The sequence below is a fragment of the Xenopus laevis genome, chromosome 1L (assembly GCF_017654675.1).
Source record: "Xenopus laevis strain J_2021 chromosome 1L, Xenopus_laevis_v10.1, whole genome shotgun sequence".
NCBI classification, from domain to species: Eukaryota; Metazoa; Chordata; class Amphibia; order Anura; family Pipidae; genus Xenopus; species Xenopus laevis.
The window spans coordinates 204,768,908-204,789,919 of record NC_054371.1 but is presented as its reverse complement, the minus strand read 5'-3'; the positions used below and the strand labels follow the sequence as shown (position 1 = coordinate 204,789,919).

At 36.0% G+C, this 21,012-nt stretch overlaps 1 protein-coding gene across 4 annotated transcripts in view; it reads right to left on the bottom strand.

Moving 5' to 3' along the window:
- The window catches only part of LOC108718130 (A disintegrin and metalloproteinase with thrombospondin motifs 6), a 184,017-nt gene that overhangs the window by 123,410 nt on the left and 39,595 nt on the right, over positions 1-21,012 (bottom strand). For 2 of the 4 annotated variants that reach the window (XM_018265770.2, XM_041569141.1), the window contains exons 4-7: positions 19,423-19,591; positions 17,942-18,156; positions 16,817-16,900; positions 15,582-15,727 (exon numbers count right to left, since the gene is read on the bottom strand). In XM_018265770.2, the coding sequence (XP_018121259.1) occupies positions 15,582-15,727; positions 16,817-16,900; positions 17,942-18,156; positions 19,423-19,591 (614 nt within the window). Of the gene's footprint in view, positions 1-10,523; positions 10,630-15,581; positions 15,728-16,816; positions 16,906-17,941; positions 18,157-19,422; positions 19,592-21,012 lie in introns of those variants that run through there. The other 2 variants (XM_041569149.1, XM_041569144.1) reach the window with 2 other exon arrangements.

The window sequence follows — 21,012 nt, the reverse complement described above, 5'->3', positions numbered from 1 at the left end:
AGTTCTGTTACAACACTGCCACCTGTTGGGTCAGTTTCTCACCAGACTGACCACCAAGTAGTCAAGGAAGATGTCAGGAGTGGCTGCTCTGTTGTTCTTCTGCTTATGAAACCTTTCCTAAGCAAAAGAACATCAGAGCAGCCTCTTTCTTCTCCTGACAACTTCCTTGACTACTTGGTGGTTAGACTGGTCAGAAACTGACCAACAGGTGGCACTGTTGTAACAAAATTCATTCATATTAACAGTACATGTATCCTTTAATATCTTGGAATAAAAAGAAAATAAATAATGCATGTCAACTACAAAAGTGCTTAGAATAGCATCCTCGTCAATTTTACATTCACTTATTTTAAAGGTTTAATTATCCTTTAATGCCTTTTTCTGTATTTTTCAAGATGGGTAAACACATCACATGTGGCAATTCCCAAAGTGCTAAGTGTGCCATTGGTCTAAAGGGCCACCAAATTTAAAATATAGGTTTATACAACATAAAAAGTGCATTTACAAAGGCTCCCACACCATGGATAATCTAAAACTGCAAACAGACAAAGAGACATAGACACACACAGATATAAAACAAACATTTTAGACTTTTTCCTTTGCATCGTTAGCGTTATAAGCTATTAGAGTTATGTCCTGCTGTGCTCTATTGTAAAAAGCAAACACTTTCTTGTGGTGCGTTTGTGAATTACTAGCCACAAGAACAAAAAAGTTTTTTGCCACGATACCTTCATTTTTAATTGGATCCAGCTATTTCTTCTGCAATTAAAAAAAGGCAGCAGGGGTCATTTATACACTTTCAGGAAAAACTGATCCCATAGCAGTTATATCATCTAATCTTAACAAAGAATGGCATCAGCCTTAAATTCGGCCCACCTGCCCTGCCACCATTGTATCTTGCCTCGGATTGGTTGGATCAATGTCCTAAAGCAAGCCCTACTGAAATGTTGTGACGAGACCTATAGAAAGTTAATGAATGCAAGACTTCAAATATCATACAGCTGAAACATTCCTCAGTGGTGTTGTAACAGACAGAACAACATTTACAAGGACTGTTTAGTTAAGGTTATTGCTGCTAAAAGGAGACCACCAGTTACACTAAGATGGATTAGCAATACTAATATTTGATAGATATAATTAATTATAACTTACATTGTTTTAAAAACTGCATAAAAGTAGAAGAAATATTGATGAAAGACATAAAATATTTTAATGATACGTTGTCCACTGTAAATTGCCAGCTTGACCTACATTTTACTTTGGTTTAATGGTATAAAATATGTATTTCATTTATTCAATTCTGAAAATTTTTTTATGCTAATGCAATTTAAGACCACAATCCTTTCATATTATTTTACACGCAAACTTATTTTATATTTCACTTAAACCCTGGCACAGCATCAAACTTGCCACAGACCAGGAATTACAAAGCTGGCTCACTTATTGACTAAATACAGACACAAATAATAAAACTGCGATTCCATTTGTGATCTTACATTCGTCCCTGCACAGAAACTATTATGGATAATGTTAACTTAAACCTTCCCTTATATCACCTTAACTCACTAACTAAGTTAAAGGTCTTTTACTTCAAAGCAAAAAATGCTATCTTTTAACAATTGCAAATTCTTAGCAACAAACATCTCAATTCCTATAATTATGGTGACTAAAGTCCTAAACACAATTTATCCATGCTATGATACACCTACTGTACAAGACATGAATAGGTAAGGCAATAAGAAAGCAATTAAGACTTACCTACCCTTTTAATAACTATACGTTATATCAGACACTAAGGGGGTTATTTATTAAAGGTCAAGTTGTTTTATTTTGAGGGTAGTTTTCATTAAAAACTCAAATTTTCGGGTGAAAAAAACAAACACATTTTTCGTGTTTTTAAAAAAAAAAACTAAAATTTTTCAAGATTTAGTTTTACCCTGAAGCTGGAAATAGCTTGAATCCAGCTATAACCTTTCGAAGTCATGTAGAAGTCAATGGAAAGGTCCCTTCAACCATTTGAAGATATTTGTAGCCTTCATCATGTTCAGGTTTTATTCAGTGGTTTTCACTCAAAAACTTGATCAATTCAAGTTTTTTTTTCCTCAGAAAACTCGTTCAATTAAAGTATTTGAGTTTTCACCCTGATTGCACTGATTTGCGCTTTTTTACATTTGAGTTTTTCATAAATTAGAAAACATTTGAGTTGTGAGTTTACTTGAGGTATAAAATTGGTAATTGGTTATTATGTAATGCATATTTAGGAAAGGATCTAATAGAGCTGCATATACTGTTTTTATTGGTTCTTGATGGGAATTTTATAATGTGGCATTAAAGTTGCAAATTGGAACATCAGCAAGAGGAGAGTGAGACCTGGATTCCCGCATGAACAGGTGGCAGCGGAAAGCAATAATTCAGATGTTTTTAAAGCAGGGTTTCTTGAGCTCTTCTTCTAAAGCTAAAACCTGAGAGTCAGCTTCATGTTATTAATAGTTAATCAAGGTTTTAATTATTTAGTGCATGATATATTGTATTTAGCAGTAATAAATCTAAAGCAACTGGACTTGTTGAGTAGTGTTGAAAACGTGTTACCACCCATCCAAGCCGAATCTTTAGAACAGGTATGGGATCTCTTATCTGTATAGGATCCGTTATCAAAAAACTCCTGATTATTATCTCATAGACTCCATTATAATCATGTAACTCAAATTTCTAAAAAGGATTTCCTTTTTTCTCTGTAATAATAAAACAGTACCTTATATTTGATCCTAACTAAGATACAATGAATCCTTATTGGAGGCAAAACATTTCTATTGGGTTTTAATAATGTTTAAATTATTTTTAAGTAGGCTTAAGGTATGGAAATCCAAATTATAAAAAAGATTCCTTATCCAGAAAACCCCAGGTCCAAAGCATTCTGAATAACAAATCCTGTAGTAGGAAATTCCCAGGCAATTTAAAACCTTAAGGGCAGGGCTGTCCAACTGGCGGCCTGTGGGCCTCAGGCGGCCCGTGACCCCCCCCCTTGTATGGCCCTCCACATGGAAGTCTGCTTGCTATGTCTGCTTACCATGTATAAACTGTAAAGGGGTATCACTACAGAGATTAACTGGCCCCTGCATTGTTTAAACCTAAAATTCAGCCTGTAATCCCCTGTATTGTTCACACATGTAATCCTCCTGCCTCATGCTCCCTGTGTGTGCCATACTCTGCCTGCCCTATGCTCCCTGTGTGTGCTATACTCTGTCTGCCCCATGCTACCTGTGTGTACCATACTCTGTCTGTCCCATGCTACCTGTGTGTGCCATATTCTGTCTGCCCTATGCTCCCTGTGTATGCCATACTCTGCCTGCCATATGCTCCTTATGTGAGCCATACTCTGCCTGCCACATGCTCCTTTGGTATGCCAAACTCTGCCTGCCACATGCTTATTGGGTGTGCCAAACTCTGCCTGCCCTATTGTCCTTGGGTGTGCCATACTCTGCCATTGTGTGTCATTTTCTGCCTGTGTGTGCCATACAATGCCTGTGGAACATAATCCTGGTATTTGTTCTGGGGGTTTGCTAGCATTTGAAAATTATTGAGAGGGGCCCCTAAGGTGTTTAATCGTGTCCTGGGGAGTACTGTGTAATCCACAGGGGAGGAGGAGGTATATGGATTTAAGGGAATGTCTTAATATGACTTAACTTTGTTTTTACATACAGGTATGAGATGAGTGAGCACCAACCATTTGGTTTTTTGGTGTGCTATTAATGTGGACTTAGTCTTGTGGTAACGTGGGTGTGGACTAAAACAGGGAGTGGCTAACACTGGCTTCCATCATCAGCCCTCCACCATGTAGACCAGAAAATTTCCGTCCCTCTGTACCACAGAAGTTGGACAGCACTGCCTTAAAGGAGAAGGAAAGCTACGGAGGCATTTTATTGCCAAAAGATTAGCTGCAATAGTGGAAGCTAGAATGCTATATTTATTCTGTACAATGTTTTACCATACCTGAGTAAAAAGCTCTAGAAACTCTCTATTTGTTTAGAATAGGAGCTGCAGTATTAACATGGTGTGACATCACTTCCTGCCTGAGTCTCTCCCTGCTCTGGGCTCAGATTACAGTAGAGAAGGGAGGGGTAGGGAAGAGGAGCAAACTGAGCATGCTCTTGCCCAGGGCAATGAGGTTTAAACTGAAGGCAGGAAGTCTGATACAGAAGCCCATGTGTACACAATAGAAGGAAAGAAATGCAGTATTTCTTTTGACAGGGGACTCAGAGCAGCATTACTTGGGGGGTTTACTGGTATATTTAGATGGACCTTTCTGATAAGGCTTACTTAGTTTTAACCTTTCCTTCTCCTTTAAGGGTAACCGAAAAACATGTCCATGTAACTGCTTAAGGCAGTTGTCAGCCCATTTTCCAATGATCCCAGCAAAAAGGTCCCTGGATATTTTGGAAATAAAGAATCTTTCTTTATACTTCAATATGTATTCTTGCCAGAAGGCTTATTTCACCAATTTCTTCTGATCATAAAGTATGCCATTTTGTATTGTTTGGAAAATGTTGTTTTTTAGTGAATTACATTCAGAATTTACATTTTCTAAAATAGTCTTCATGTTATACATTTTTAGTAATCAAAAATCGGAATAAAATCTGAAATTCTTATTATGTGACAATATGGGGTACAATTAATTTTCTATCATTAACAAACAGTACAGAAACAGAAAATATCTGTTTTGCTTTACTCCAATTTAAACATGAAAAAAGTAACCCAAATTCTACCGAGAAACAAAACAATTACTTTGGTGAATGCGTGAGTTTATAGTGTAACAGAGAAAGTGATTTACAGGGCTTTTGATATGTGCAGTTCTTCATACATTTGATTTCTACTATAGCAAAAACAGTTGCAAGGAATAATGATCCAGAATCTAGCTATCCAATTCAGCTAAAGAATTTTTCAGCTTCCGCATGTTTTGCTCCTATTAAAATTTCAATAAAAACAATAAAGCAAGCATTTTTAAACGCACAAATCCAGACTGCCTAACTGGATTTGATCCATTACGTTGGAAATAAATTAGCGAATGTTCTAACAGACATCCTATCTCAGTGCCACAAAACACATTTCCCCTGCAAAATGTTTCAATGTTATGATCTTATGACTCACTGCAAGATACAATTTGCAGGAGGACGAGTGACAAAAATTCATCTTATTATTCATTCATATCCTCTCATGCGTCAATGAAAATATTGTAAAGTAATTCCACAATAAGCTGCTGAATAAGACTAAACAAAGATGTAGGTATTCATTAAGCTTGGAAATGAATATTAAAAGGAAAAAGTATAACCAAGAATCTAAGCTAAAGTAAAGGTCTTTCAAGGTCATTATTTCTGAAATTTTACCTGTTCCATATGTTCCATGAGGAAGGCAACTGGAGCGTAAGGATCTTACCCTTTCTATGGAGCAATACATTTCCACTCCATTGCCTCATATTACCAATTAATTTTTTAACATTTTGTCCTCTTTCTGTGCTGAAATGTATATATAAATACAACATGTTTGTAAAGTCCATTGTCTAGTGAATGCACCAATACCAAATACGTATAGTTTTATTTAAACTTGTACACGTCAAGACATCCCAGCAGTATACTCTCACAAGCTACTCCAAAAATCAACACACTTTACATTTCAAGGCCACAAATTCCACTAGCTGTATTTACACTGTAGGAAACCACACATTTTGAAATGCCAAGTGATGCACAATATCCATAGATTTACAAAAACTGTGTCGCATGTAGACTTACCAGTGAAAATATTTCACACACAATATGAAATGAATGAATAATGAAAACAAGTAATCTCACAATGAAGTACTTGTTATAAAATTCTATAAAACCACTTACAACAATGACGAGTTAGACTTAATTGCATCTAAAGAAAATTATTATACAAGACTTTTACTTATAGTGAGGGTAATAAGTTCAGCTATTATGACTACAGAAATTCAATCAACTGTGCAAATAGGCTAGGTAAGCTCTTTGAACTAACAAATCCTCTCTATTTTTATCATCCTCGTGAAGTCATCAGTGAGTGCTGTGTGGGTTATAAACATTGCATAATGCACAGTGAAAAAAAAGCAGCATAGAAAAAGGTTTGTGCATCTTAAAGGAGAAACAAACCCTTTACCTAAAAAAACCCTACCCCCTCCAGTAGACCCCCCTCGCACACATTGGAACTGTGGAACAAGATCATGTTTAAAGAAATATATGGAAACCCCTTATCAAGAAAGCTCCAAATTATGGGAGGGCCATCTCCCACAGACTCAATTTTAACCAAATAATTAAAATTTTTCAAAAATTATTTATTTTTTCTCTCTAATAATAAAACCCGTACATTGTACTTGATCCCAATTAAGATATTATCAATCCTTATTGGTGGCAAAGCAATCCTATTGTGTTCAATTGATGTTTTAATGAATGTTTAGCAGACAAGTTATGGAGATCCAAATTATGCAAAGATCTCTTATCGGGAAAACCCCAGGTCCCCAACCCACACCACAAAGATATAGAAGGTTACAGATTAAAGAGCCAGTAGTGTCCTAAAGTGATTTTTTTTTAAATGTAGGGGCAGATTTATCAAAATGTGAGATTACAGCTCACCACTAAAAAAACTCACCCACTTTCTATTCATTCATATTGGATTTTAAGAAGCCTATTTATCAATTGGCGAAAGTTAGAATTCACCATTTGATAAATACAATTCTAAAAATCCCATAGGAATTAATAGAAAGTCAGAATTTTTCTGTGGTGAGCTCTAATTTCACATTTGGACAAATCTGCTCATAATGTTGCTATCCATTAATCCCACACTTACAAATAAACTACATGTATTTCTTGAAAATCTATGTCCTATAATTCTAATTTGAAATGCTTTTAAAATAAATCACGTGGTAAAGCTAGAAAATGTCTTCTATTTCTTTAGGAAAATGTATCCCCCCAAAGGTCAGGGTTTTGGTTGAATGTGGAAATTAGATGTTTTGGTTAATTTTGAGATGTTTGGGTATTTCATGGAGTAAGAAATATGGCAATGGTCACTTAACTTCAAATATTGGCTTTTGCCATGTACATGAAATTCAAGCATTACTATTACCAGCCTATAGACAGAATAATTTCCTCCCTATAGTGAAAATTAAGGAAACAGGGAACTGTACACCCATCTTACAGAAAACCTGCAATCCCAATATAGAGCTCTATGCGGCAGTTTCAAGCTCAGTCCTTTTGCATTCCACTTCAGATCACCTAAGTTGCTCAAAGCACCACCAACTCCCTTTTTCTTAGTGCCACATAATAAAAGGATTCCTAGACCACAACCTGGGTTGAACATCATTTGAAAAAAGCAAAGTAATACAGAAAATATAAAAAAATGTAAGTGTTACTTAAGGGGATATTTATCAAAGGTCGAGTTTCTGATTTTTTTTTACCTCGAATAAACTCACAAAACGAATATTTGCTTTATAAAAAAAACAAAATGTAAAAAACTCGAATGAATACAATCGGGGGGAAAAACGTGACTACTCAAATTGATCAAGCTGTCTGCCAAAAAAGTAGTTATATGGATCCACTGCTGCACTGAAGAAACATTTCTTATTCTGCACCCCTCTAACATTTGTTCCCCCCAACCAGATGTATATCAGAGAAAGGGGAGCACTTACAAATTAAGTCAATTAGAAGCACTTGGTGATACCCATCATCTAGAGTGAACATATTACGCTATGTTAGTTCCTAATTTCTGTTGCCACAGGCGCTGATCCCTTGTGCATATTTTCCTGGAAGTATACACATTCGTTTGGATTGTCTGCCAAAAATTTAATACCTCGAATTGATCAAGTTTTCGAGCGAAAGCCATTGAAAAAAACCCATAAACTTCTTCAAATTGTTCATGCCATTGACTTCTATATGACCTCAACAGGTTTTAGTGAAACTACCCTTGAAAAACTAAAATTTTTTGGGAAAAACACAACTCAACCTTTAATAAATAACCCCTTTAAATTTTACTTTCTTTTTACCTTTCAGCCCCTAGATTAATGAGAGAAAATGTTCTAATTTATAAGCCCCCATCCCATAAATGTTGCTTATAAGAATGCTAAAGTACCAATGCATTGCCACAGGACTGTAAATATTCTTTACAGAAACTTATAAAATAAAACAATTATACCCAGGAGTAAATTTGCCCAGTGTTTATAAATAAGCCCCTATTTGTTCATTTGTATCAAAACACATTTTAAGAGGAATAATGTGAAAAGGAAATGGTAGTGTGTCTGTTTGGAAAAGATTATGAAAAGCCCAGGCTAAAGTATTATATGTGAAGTTAGACTAATAATGTAGAGGTCTTATGGATAGTGATTTACAAGGAAAAAAATATATATATATTGCAGGAATATGCTACAAATCACCAAATATTAGTGAAGCAGTGGAACCCAACTCATATTACAAATGGAAAAGGCATCAAAATTAGGTACAATTGTGCTTAAGGGGGATTTAAATTACCCAAAATAGACTGAAGTAATGTGAAAACCAGCACCGAAATGAGAAGTAAGTTTCTGCTCTTTAACTCCAACAATAGAATAACCAATAAAAGTTTTGACTAAAAATTTGTTTTTCTTAATATTCTGATGACAAGTAATGTAGAGCAAGAAATCTGGCATCTTGGGAACAGTGATTCTTTTTTGAATGACGTTTTGAGGGACTAAAATTTTGCTGGATCTACACAGCTACTGAAAGATATATCATACTTGCTTGGATAATTTCTGTGCAGGTCCAAAGTTTTCCTTTTCATTTCTGCTAATAAGACCCTTCCATAGAAGCAATGCACCATTAATATATACCGGAGGTATGCTGACATTCTGTATTTATCAGTACTATCCTTGTTCGTGTATTATTGTCCTTGATGTAAATGTTGAAATCAGAAGTTTCCACAAAAGTAATTCTGGCAAAATTTGTAGCGGTCACATTAAGAGCAAAATAATGGTGGACAAAATCTAGGATTCTGCCTAATCCTAGCACTTTTTGATTTCATAAGTGTGTAACTGAACTGAATTTGAACTTTCGACTTCGCGTTTTTACAGCAATTTTACTTTTTTGTAGAAAAAATAACAAATCTTATTCTGAGTTTTGAGATGTATTGAGCTCAAAAACTCAAATTAAAGAGATTGAGCATTTAAAAGCTTGAGGGTTCATGTAGAAGTCAATGGAAGTTGTATTTTCAAATTTAACGCTATTTTTTTAATTTGAGTTTTCAAGATTAAATTGAAATTTGGCAGACCCATTGAAAATGAAGGACAGAATTTAATTTTACTGTGTTTATGAAGTTTTGTCACTTTTTCAGCAATCGCATTTTCAACATGAAATTTTAATTGATACATATACCCCATAAGTGATTTGACTTTAAAACTCTTGTAATCTGAAGGCAATTTTTTCAGAATATAGATGTCTTTATTTTTCTCAAATTTGAAAATCAATACATATGTATAGATTTGGTTCTGTACTCCTTGCATCCTTCCAAAAAAAAAAAAGGACAGTATTATTCATTACCTTAAGAGAAGTTTGATATAGCATCGACAAAAGACACATTGACAAGTTTGAATTTTTATAATAGAATTTTGTAGCTATTAATTATATATCAATTGTAATTGGATTTTTCACTTTCATTATGCTGTGCAATTTGAAGCATAAACTAAGTTTTAAATTGAAAAAGGTGAGGATATCAGAAACAAAATAATTAAAGATAATGGACCAAACTTATCATAAAGCGAGACCGACAAAACTCATTGAATTTTCCCCCTAATAAATATAGCTAACACTTCCATTAACAAAAACACACAGACAAAAAAAATCTATTAAGAGGGGAAAAAATGTGTTTTCAAAAAAAAAAAAAAAGGAAAACTATTTTTCTCTTAAATCTGGATAATGGAATTTCAAAAAAAAAAAAAAAAGCAAAATAATCTAAGGAGAACGCAAATTACTATTAAGGAGTCAGGATGGTATGCTCTCCTGAGATATATGCTGTGTTTGTGTTAATTTTATCAGGTAGCAGATGCCAGGTAGAATCAGCAACACTCTGTATCAATGCAAACTCATAGGAGCACAGTAGACAAACAGGGATGTTATTTGGGATGCACCGAATCCACTATTTTGGATTCGACTGAACCCCCGAATCCTTTGCGAAAGATTTGGCCGAATACCGAACAAAAGCCGAATTTGCATATGCAAATTAGGGGTGGGAAAGGGAAACATGTTTTACTTCCTGGTTTTGTAACAAAAAGTCACACAATTTCCCTCCCCACCCCTAGTTTGCATATTCAAATTAGGATTGGGTTCGGCTGGGCAGAAGGATTCGGCCGAAACCGAATCCTGCTGAAAAAGGCCGAATCCTGGCCGAATCCCGAATGAAATCCTGGATTCGTGCATCCCTAGATGTTATAGCTTGATTTTTCAGTCTGTAACACAGAATACTAACTATATAAAAAGAAATGGAAATAGACTCACCAACATGTGGTACACTCAGAGATGCCACCCAAACAACCACAGAGAATGTAAACAGCTTGCTGAAAAGCACAGAGTAATCCCCTCACTGTGCTAAATGTGGTGACACCTAGTGGTAAAGAAAGAAACAAAGCTGGTATCTCTGGGTGTTCCATAATCAGGTGAGGCTATCTTTACCCTCGCTTTTTGGGGAAAAGACCCAACTGGGAATAAAAAGATGTCTGGTAAGGTATACCCTATTTAAGCTTGTTTGTCACCCTGTCAGTCCACTGTGTGCTTTATTATATAATTATTCCTATAAAACATATAATTTGTTTTGTCACTTCCCAACAATTGCTGCATTCCTGTTAATAAATCCTAGAAGGATAAATGTTGATACACCTATGATTTATCTATGGTTTCTATTTCTTCAACTAAAGAAGAAACACAAAGCACTTTTTAACTTTCTGCCTCACCACTTAGTTCTGCTGAGTCGCTGTTTGCAGAGAAGCAGACAACAAAACAGATTAGTAATCTATAGGTAAGAGACAACTGGTATATATCCCCTAAAATATATCCAACCTCCAAATTACATTGCACTCACAGGGCTTATAGGGAATTTAAAATATTTATTGCATAGTCCAATATTTCCCCTACATCCCCAGACTTTTTCAAAGTGGAATACAGTGTAGCACTCTCTCCTTAAAAACGCTAAAAAGATTGAAGCACATCATGATGTCATCATGACATCATTATTGTCATCCACCACCAGTATATAAATAAAACAACATAAAAAGCACAATAAAATACAAAAATGACAAAAAGTCACGCAATTTCCCTCCCTGTCCCTAATTTGCATATGCAAATTAGGATTCGGATTCGGTTTGGTCAGGAGGAAGGATTCAGCCGAATCCAAATCTTGCTGAATAAGGCCGAATCCTGGCCGAATCCCAAACCGAATTCTGGATTCAGTGCATCCCTATTTCATTACAAGCTATAATACTACAGCAAAAGATCTGTAACCAGGGTTCGGACTGGGGGGCCCGGGGATTCAGGGTCGTCCGACCCTGTCTGTAACTACAAATTATATAAAAAATCATATAAAAAGTTAGGTTACAGACTGCTGAATAGGCTCACTCTATTCATTGGTTCTGTAATTATTAGAAACACATTACAGGAGATCATACAACCCAATTATAATACAAGTATAGCTTAAGTATCAACTATATACAAATGGAAACTATTGCTTCTTTATATTTTTCTGCCAAGTTATGCCACTGGCACAGTTTATAAACAAACTTAGATGGTAGTTCCTGCTTCTATGATCGGAATATTCCAAATTTAGTGTCCATAGAGCGGGCAAGCTGATTAGGTAACACCTTTAGAGGAACTAGGTTATATAAAGCAAGAGATTTATAATTACATATTCACTTTTAAATACCAATGATTAAATACCAAGAATAATTTTGAAGAATGTAGGCGTAGTGGTCCAACTTTATCTATTATCATAGACAGCACCAAGGCCACTTGTGCACAGTCAACTATTAATGGTGGGAAACCTTTTTTATGTTCCCTCTCTCATAACAATCTCAGCAGTGTAATTCTTATACAAAAGAGTGAAAAGCTCATTCACTCAAACTTCACAGTCACTGACTAAGCCAGTGGCAAAAAAAATATAAGTAAGGCCAGTTGTGAAGATTGCTTATTCTACTGAAAATTGAAGATATTCTCTAAAAAATGTGTACACTTTTACTCAAGTACTTGGAGAGCACAAATGGACATAATGCAGAATGCATGTACCCTCCACGTGCCTTACTTTATTCCAAATCTCTGCCATCTTGTTTTAGCCAAATAATTTGAAAGGTTGTAAATTATATCTTTTAGGTGGTATGCTTTCCCATATATATATATATGTTCTGGAGTATAAAATACATCCTATTGCATATGAATTAATTACATGGCATGTCAGCCGCTGTTTTCACCTTTCTAGGCAATTAGAAATAAGACAAAATATGCAACCTTATTTGCATGTCTCAAGCTACTTTATATGGCAGATTTATTAAGGGTCTAATTATAAGAATTTTCAAATTTTTTATGGTCAAAACTTTCAGATTCAACTAGGGAATTATCCAAAGTCGATTCAAGGGTTTTAAAAAATGTGATTTTCAAGATTTATCATACTCTGACCCTTTAAGAATTTGAATTTGCCACCTAAAACCTGACAAATTCCTGTATAAGTCAACAAGAGAAGTCCAGTGACCAATTTGGAGATGTTTGCAGCCTTCCGAGAAAAAACTAGAATCCGGTTTGGTCAAATTCGAATCTAATTCGGTTCTGTAAAATAACAATCAACCCCCCCAATCGAATTTTGAGTAAAATTGAATTCATCTGCTTTAAAATAAGCATGAATTTCGAAATTGACCCTTGATGAATGAGCCTTCCTTCATATGAGTTATACACTAGGGTACCTTCAACTAGAACTGATTCTCAGTTTTACTTTTAATACTAAAGGAGGTTTCCATTAAAGAAAGAAAATATTTAAATTATTGATTCAGACCTGCACAAGTATTACAAAGTGAAAGCCACATATCCATATTATATTCATATTATAAGCAACATCACCTTGTTTGCAGTGCAGGGGAACACCTGTATGATTGTATGGTATCTCACTGGGTGGTCAATACTCAGTGGCCTTATAAACTACTCCTTTGTTCACAGTGCCTACTGGCTATTTGATATGATATGAAGTTCCCATCATTCAAACAGGAATAACCCTGAAGGCTGGAGGTACGTGTATTAACAGGTAATGGAAGATAAGGAAGGCTTTGGTCTGCAAAGGCTTTTATAAGGTTGATGAGTACATATTAAGGGAACACTAGCATATGGGTTGTTTGGTCACCAGTGATAAATCTGCACTACTGTGCCTAAAAAGACTACATTAGTTTCCTTCCCACAGGCACTAATGCAAAGTGCTGGTGGTAAGAAATATGGGGCACAGAGTAGCTGCATAAGTCAAATTTTGTCGCCTGCCTTAGCACAGATTCACCCATGTGCCAGCAACCTAAATCAGCAATAATTCTTGATATTTTAATAAGAAAAAACAGAAATGAGAGATAAAATAATCAAGACAGTGTTCCTTTTACAGAATCCCATAGCAGGAAAATGTAAAAATATGTAAATATAACCAAAAACACAATGGAAAGAATTAAATGTGACTAAACCTATTGTTCCCTTACAGGGATCCCCAACCTTTAGAACCCATGAGCAACATTCAGAAGTAAAAAGAGTTGGGGAGCAACACTAGCATGAAAAATGTTCCTGGGTGCCAAATAAGTGCTGTGATTGGCCATTTAGTAGCCCCTATGTGGATTGTCAACCTACATTGAGGCTCTGTTTGGCAATGCACCTGTTTTTTATGCAACCAAAATTTGCCTCCATGCCTGGAATTCAAAAATAAGCACCTGCTTTGAGGCCACTGGGAGCAACAACCAAGGGGTTGGAGGGCAACATGTTGCTCACGAGCTACTGGTTGGGGATCACTGCGGGCTTATGGCATATTAAACTAGTACAGGTATAGGACCTGTTATCCAGAATGCTAGGGACCTGGGGTTTTCCAGATAATGGATCTTTCCCTAATTTGGATCTTCATAGCTTAAGTCCCTAGAAAATCATGTAAACATTAAATAAACCCAATTGGCTGGGTTTGCTTCCAATAAGGATTATTAGGTTTTATTATTACAGAGAAAAAGGAAATCAATTTAAAAATATGGATTATTTGGATAAAATGAAGTCTATGGGAGATGGCCTTTCTAGTCAACTACAAGAGGTCCTCTGGCCTTTCTGCAATTCAGAGCTTCCTGAATAAGAGGTTTATGGATAATGGATTCCATACCAATAGTAACCTACCATAGTTATACACAGCATGTATATCTAAGGACCAAAAATAACATAAATGACAACACAACAACACATATATAACACTAACTTCAAATTCAATCACTTTCCAATTGTAAAAAATTGCAAAATCTCATGCAAGGAGAGCTGAGGAAAGTTTCTTAACTTAAATAGAACTGTGCAAATACATGTCAAGTATGTTATTTCAAACCCCAGAAATACCCCCTAGGTCCTGGTCTCGGCCACACTTCAGCCACACACCCACCTTTCGCTTCGAGAGGAGCCCTCCGCAGTGGAAGGACCAAGGGGGAAGTTCTGGGTGGGCAAGGAACGGGAAACAAGGAAGTGGTCAAGGGACAGGCCAGGTCAATACCAAACAGACAATGCTGTACCAAATCAGGAAGCAGCAGCGTAGTCGAGGTCACAGGCCGGGGTCAAACCAAACAGATATGTGATGCAGTAACAAGATCCAATAGAATAGTCAAAGAACAGGCAGAGGTCGGTACAGGCAGCAGAACTGCAAGGATCAGGCAGTGGTCAGTTAACAGGATCAGACACATCCGGGAACTATGGAACATAGACCTATGTTGGGTAATGTGTCAGTGCAGTTTAGGGGTTTTTATAGGCAGCACAATGGCTTACACAGATCGCCTGTGGCCAGATTGGATTGAAATTACACGGAAAGCAATAGGATTAAACCAGGGCCTTAGCTGTCTACTCATATAGCGCAGCAGCAATGCAGACAGCACAGAAATACCAGGTCTCTGGTTCAACTCCAACCAGGATATTACAATACATAAGATAATCTTTCCTGGTGTTCCGTAAGGTTCCCATAGACTTTAATGGTAAAGCAACTTCAGAATCCTCTACAATCCTTGACAATTCTCATGTAAACTAAGACGAAAGATTTACATTTAACAATCTATGGCTCCCATTGGTTTGAATGCACCTCAGATGGCTTGAGCTCATTAAGATAATTATTTTTGTCCAACAATGCAGATGATTAGAAGCAAAAAAAAAAAAATTATAGAAAGGTATATGCAGAAAGGCAATATTCATGATTCATGTCGCACTTTAATGTGGAAATTATTCTTACACAGCAGATTTTGTTAATAATGACAATTTCAAAGAAAACTTCCAATCTTTTTATCCCAGGGTATTTCAGTAACACACAAAACAGAATCATACCTGGTAATAAGGACTGCGTTGTCATGGTGAGCAATGCCATTTTCTGGAATGGTATTTCCATCACTTTGATGCGAGAGAATGGATTTCTGCCACTTACAGAAGCTGTCAAGGGACTTGTCCGCATGGTGGTTTATCTCCAAGTTTGGCTGCAACACAACACGCACACCAGGAATGTTCAAAACAAATTGCTAAGGTCAATTGTTAAGCCTTTTTAAGACTAAAATAGGGCTATAATTAGAAACAGTGGTTTCTAGGAATTAATCTCTTCTTGCCAATACTAATCTTAATAAAATCTGACCCAGAGTTTAGCCAATGTATAACTGAACAATCAAATCGTGTCTTGAAAATAGAATAATTATTAAAACGTATTCAATATAAACTGCGAATAGAAAATGTAATAAATCTGTAGAAAGTTGAACTTATCTTCTGGAGCTATATAATGTACAATTCTATATGTTAATGTATGAGATGATAAAATAAACAACACAAGCTAAGCAATATTGAACTTTCATTCAACCACTAAACGGAAGCTTCTAATTCAAATTTTTTACATGGTTATCCAGATTATGTTAAGACCATATCCGCAAAAGCCCAGGTCCCGAGCATTCTGGATAACGTAATTATGTGAAATAATGCTTTTTGTTATTTTTTTTTTACAATGGACTAATTTGAGCAATGTATTTTACATCAATCTGGCACTGATTACAACAATCTACCAGTAATTTTTTTAAGCAAATAACTTTTTTCTCTAGAATTTTAGACTTGGCTACACATTTGAATATAATCATTACACAGAGTTGCATGTGCTTATTATGCAATTTTATATGGTATACAGTGGTGTTAAAATTGAGATGCCTAGATTATTTGTACTGTTTGTTTTACAAAATTTTGTGCCGGCCTTCCTATCTGTTATCTTTCGTTCCCATTAAAAAAAACAACAGCATTAAATATTATTTTACTGCCTAAGCTGGTATAATACTAGCCAGTTTGCAATCCAAGGATCTTGGCTTTTCTGCTCTAGTTTTAGGAATCATGATATTTCTTTCCGAAATATACAAATTATCCTACTGCAGTCCTTAAGCATAAACTGAAAAATTTTGACAGTAGTTGCATGCAGCTTATAACACTATCCCTATTTTTCAGCCATAATACAACAGTTGGTATTTAGTGCACAAGCTCTAATTATGTATTTTCAATCATCATTTACATCTGTTTTAAAAAGAAAAAGTTCTGACCTGGTCTTCAGTAAGGACAATTAACCGTGTCACTATGATATTCACAACGTTTCCTAGGCTGGAATCACGGTAAAGTTTGGCAACCTGACCTCCAGAAAAGAAGAAAAGACACAAAGTCAGACAATGAATGTAACTGAATTTATTAAAGCTATGTTCTATTCTTCCATCCTTTAGTTCAAACACCCAGCAGGAGAGATTATGGTAGAGACCTAAATGAAACCTTTCTACAAAGTCTCCACTACAGACTCTAGTTTATGCTTCTGCAGATTTAAGGACAAGTGCTACAAATGTACATTTGGTGAAAATGGTCAACCCTATCCACTGAAGCAGTTTAAAAGCTTTGCTCAAGAGTACAGCACTAATTGACTACTTTCTAGTAGGGATCACATATGATGATATGATATATATTCAATATATTTATGTGAAACTGATCATCTTCTCCAAAGTTGTTGTACAATTTAACAATTTTTGTTTTTCTAGGGAAGCAAATGATGAATGTTCTGAGAAAACAAGTTAAATGAGCAGTTTTGGGGTAATGATGCAAATTCCATATGTTTTTCTTACCATATATTTAATTTTGTAGCCCAAAAAAACTGGCCAAAACATTTTACTGCATTTATGACAATTGACTGAAAGAGGAGAATCTAGAAGTTAGTGTATGTGCATCATATTGAGACTAATAAGCTCCACAGTGAAAACGCCCTAAATCTCCCTGTGAGACACTTCCCTTACACTAAAAAGCTAAGTAATTAATGCCATCTAGGCATTTTTCTCAAGTATTTTACAGAAAATTAGAGCCAATGCTTTAAGGGTTTAAAACAATCACATGATATGAATGTAGAAATATTTATATTAGAAAAAGAAATACACTGAATATGAGCTTTTCATTGTATTTTCAATTGATATATTTGCTGAACAACTGGAATACACTCTTACACCAAATGCATATATGATATATTTTTGACGAAAGCAGACCTTCACATCTTGACAAATACATACGAATGGTATATAACCATAATAATCACCATTGGTTTATATTGACAGAATGATGCCTGATAACAGACGGATAAAAAAAGAATGTCTTGAATGACTAGGCAGAATATCTTGGTAAGGGATCAAACTTACAATATTCATTACGCTCAGTATATAGTGTTCAATATCTTTGCGACCATGGTATCCAACCATCATTTTGTCAGCCACTACAAGGGTCTCAACAAAACGCTCAGTGCTGACTGATCTCCTCTGCCGGCGAGGACCATTTTCTGTATCATTATCTGATGGCATGGGTGGGGTAGAGAATTTATAATTATACCACCAGGGTTTGCTGTTTCCAGTAAAGTCTAGGAAAAAAGCAAATTCTCTATGAAAAATCACTCAATAATATGCACATTACCAACATGTGTATGTATCACAATATTGTGACGATTCCATTTAATTCAAATCTTCAAACAAGCTAAAAATCTATTTAAAAGCCCCATTCCCTGGCCCCATACATTTCAAAGTCAAGGATTTATGTCACAGTTTAATATCAAAGTTTCTAACCTAAAACCCTGTTTAAAAAAAAAAAAAAATGAAATACTACAAAAACATGCGGACAGGTATGTCTGATGCAAGTTTGATAACATCAGTTGCACTTACACTACAATATACTTATATTTTAAATAGCAATACAGTACTCAGAGTAAAGGCAGCCATACACGTGCCAATAAAAATTACCGACTGCTCCTCCAAAAAAAATGGGATGATCAGATCATTTATCTGGAGGCCAAAGCATGGGTGGCCAAAGTGGGAAGAGATCTCTCATTTGGCAACCTTGTGTATGGCCAGCTTTATTTTGCAGGGAGGCAGGGCTGTATTTAGTTCCTGCACTGCCCTTGGAAGTGGACCTTTGCCCACCCCCTTGGTGCATGTTCCTAGGGAAATCTAGAAAGTGCTATGCTGCTGGATTTAACCACAAGTGTCCAGGGGTAGACTAGGGAAACTTTTCTACATTGGCAGCCCAATGACAACACCCAAAATCTGCAGCTGAGGGCATGTGACTAGGGGTGTTAATATGGAAATCATGGCCTTTCAGGGAGGCATGACAATCTTCCATGACACTGTAGCACTACCACACCTGTCCCCCTGCCTCCTCACGGTCTATAATTATGTGACCTGAGCATAGGATTGGGCATCAGGTGCCCCATATTTTGATTCTGAATTCCAACACTGAAGGCAAAAATGATAGTTTTCACATAGAACATGACTGTTATGCATATGACCATTTTAAACTGTTTAGAAAAAGTGACCTCCCAAATTTGAGAACCATGTTATCTAAAATTAGGTGGAAGTGATTCCTAAGTGCAAAACCTTTAGAAAACAAAATGGCGGGACTACAATGAACACAATTATTTGCAATTAAAACAATGGAGAAAGGTAGTGTGGTCAGCACAAATTTAATACACAGTTGCCAACTATGCAGACAAAAATTTCAAGCATACAGACAGTGATCTTTTCTGCATCTAGGGATAACAGCAAAAGGATTGCACTATAAAAATAACTAAGGGGATACATTTCTGAAAACTAGAGTAGCTATGTCTGGAATAGAATCTCTAAACGTATCTTACCTTTCACACCGCAGTGAGGTTGGTTGCTTGAATGTCGATGATGGATAGCAGACTTTCTGTAAATAACATGAGGGTGGCCCATTTCATGGCTATAGTGCTTGGAATTTTCTGTGACATTCTCTAAAGGCTCAATAAAATACTCTTCATCTTCGGTCGCAATAATGCCATGCTTAGGAAAGAAAGAATAAACAAAGATTAATCTGTGTCCATCAAAAAAACGTGTTTCATTACATGTTACAATTCAAGTACTCTCTTCTATCCAAATGTCTGTACTAAATGGCAAAACCTGGGGTTATTTCTCTTGCATCCCCTTAGGCCAGGAACCAATGTAGCATCACAAAGAACTGTGAGACCATGGGGCAAATTCACTAAAAGGAGAAGGCTCCGCCACTCTTTGCACCACTTCACCAGGTGTAAATTCATTATCTCTAAGCTAATTCCCTGAAATGCAAAGTTGTGTCTCTGTAGCCAAGCATTTCATATCGAACTTTCCCTAGCGTTCATTTCTGCCTAGCGAACCTTCGTTAGTACTCTTACGCTTAGGTAAATTTTTATAGGGTGAGTACATATAGGTCGTATAGACGTCTTTATTAAAGATGTTGGTGGAAAATCTGGAAGTGACCACTTCTAACAGATGTCCAAGGAACCATAATAAAGATAAAAGAGATCCTATAATGCCTTAGACATGAGCCTACCCTAAAACAAATGTGGCATGCCCCTCAAACGGTAAAATGTAAACAAAAAAATCTATAATAGTTAGAACATTTGAAGGCAATCTCACTTTAAAATATGAAATACCACCAGCGTTTTTTTAGAAATTTTATAACTTTTCAGCATACAGGATATGATGTCACTGACATAAGAGTAAATTGGCGATATCCCTGCTGATGGGATTTCTATCTAATTTTTGCTAGCGACGGCCACTTCGCCCTTTAGTAAATCAGCCCAATGTCTGTGATAGCAGTTATTAAAACTTTTGAATGTTTTGAATGTTTGAGCACCTTTTCATGGTCACTGTCCTCTGTTTACAATTATTTGCCCATAGGAGTGGTTACAGTGAACATATGATGAGCCTAGGAGCCCTTGTAAGGGAATAAGCACTGTGAGTTCTTTTATTACAAGACACGGTTTACATAGCAGAAGCAACTGTGATAAATAGATAAACAAAGATAGAGTTTGCAAAATAAAAGATGTTTTCAATATAGCTAGCAAAAATGTATAATCTATAAAGGTGAATGGATGTTCCACATATTAGCCAGAACACAACTTCCTCCTTTGTATCTAACCTGCTAGTCAGTCTAGCTATGAAATGGAAATAGATTAGGGTTTTTTTTCTTTTATTTTCTGTTAATTTATTTTTGGAAAATGTGAAAACATTAAAAAATAATTGTTAAAATAAAAAAAAACCTGCTAGTCTGTCAGTGACCGAAATGTCACTGAAAGTGACATGGGGTAGCACAGATTTCCCTGCCAATGTCCCTCAAACATCCATGGGGCAGATTTCTTAAAGGGTGAAGTGGCTAATACTAACATCAATTCGCTAGCGTTACCGTCCGCAGGGACTTCGCCGATTTTCTAACAGGCGCAGGC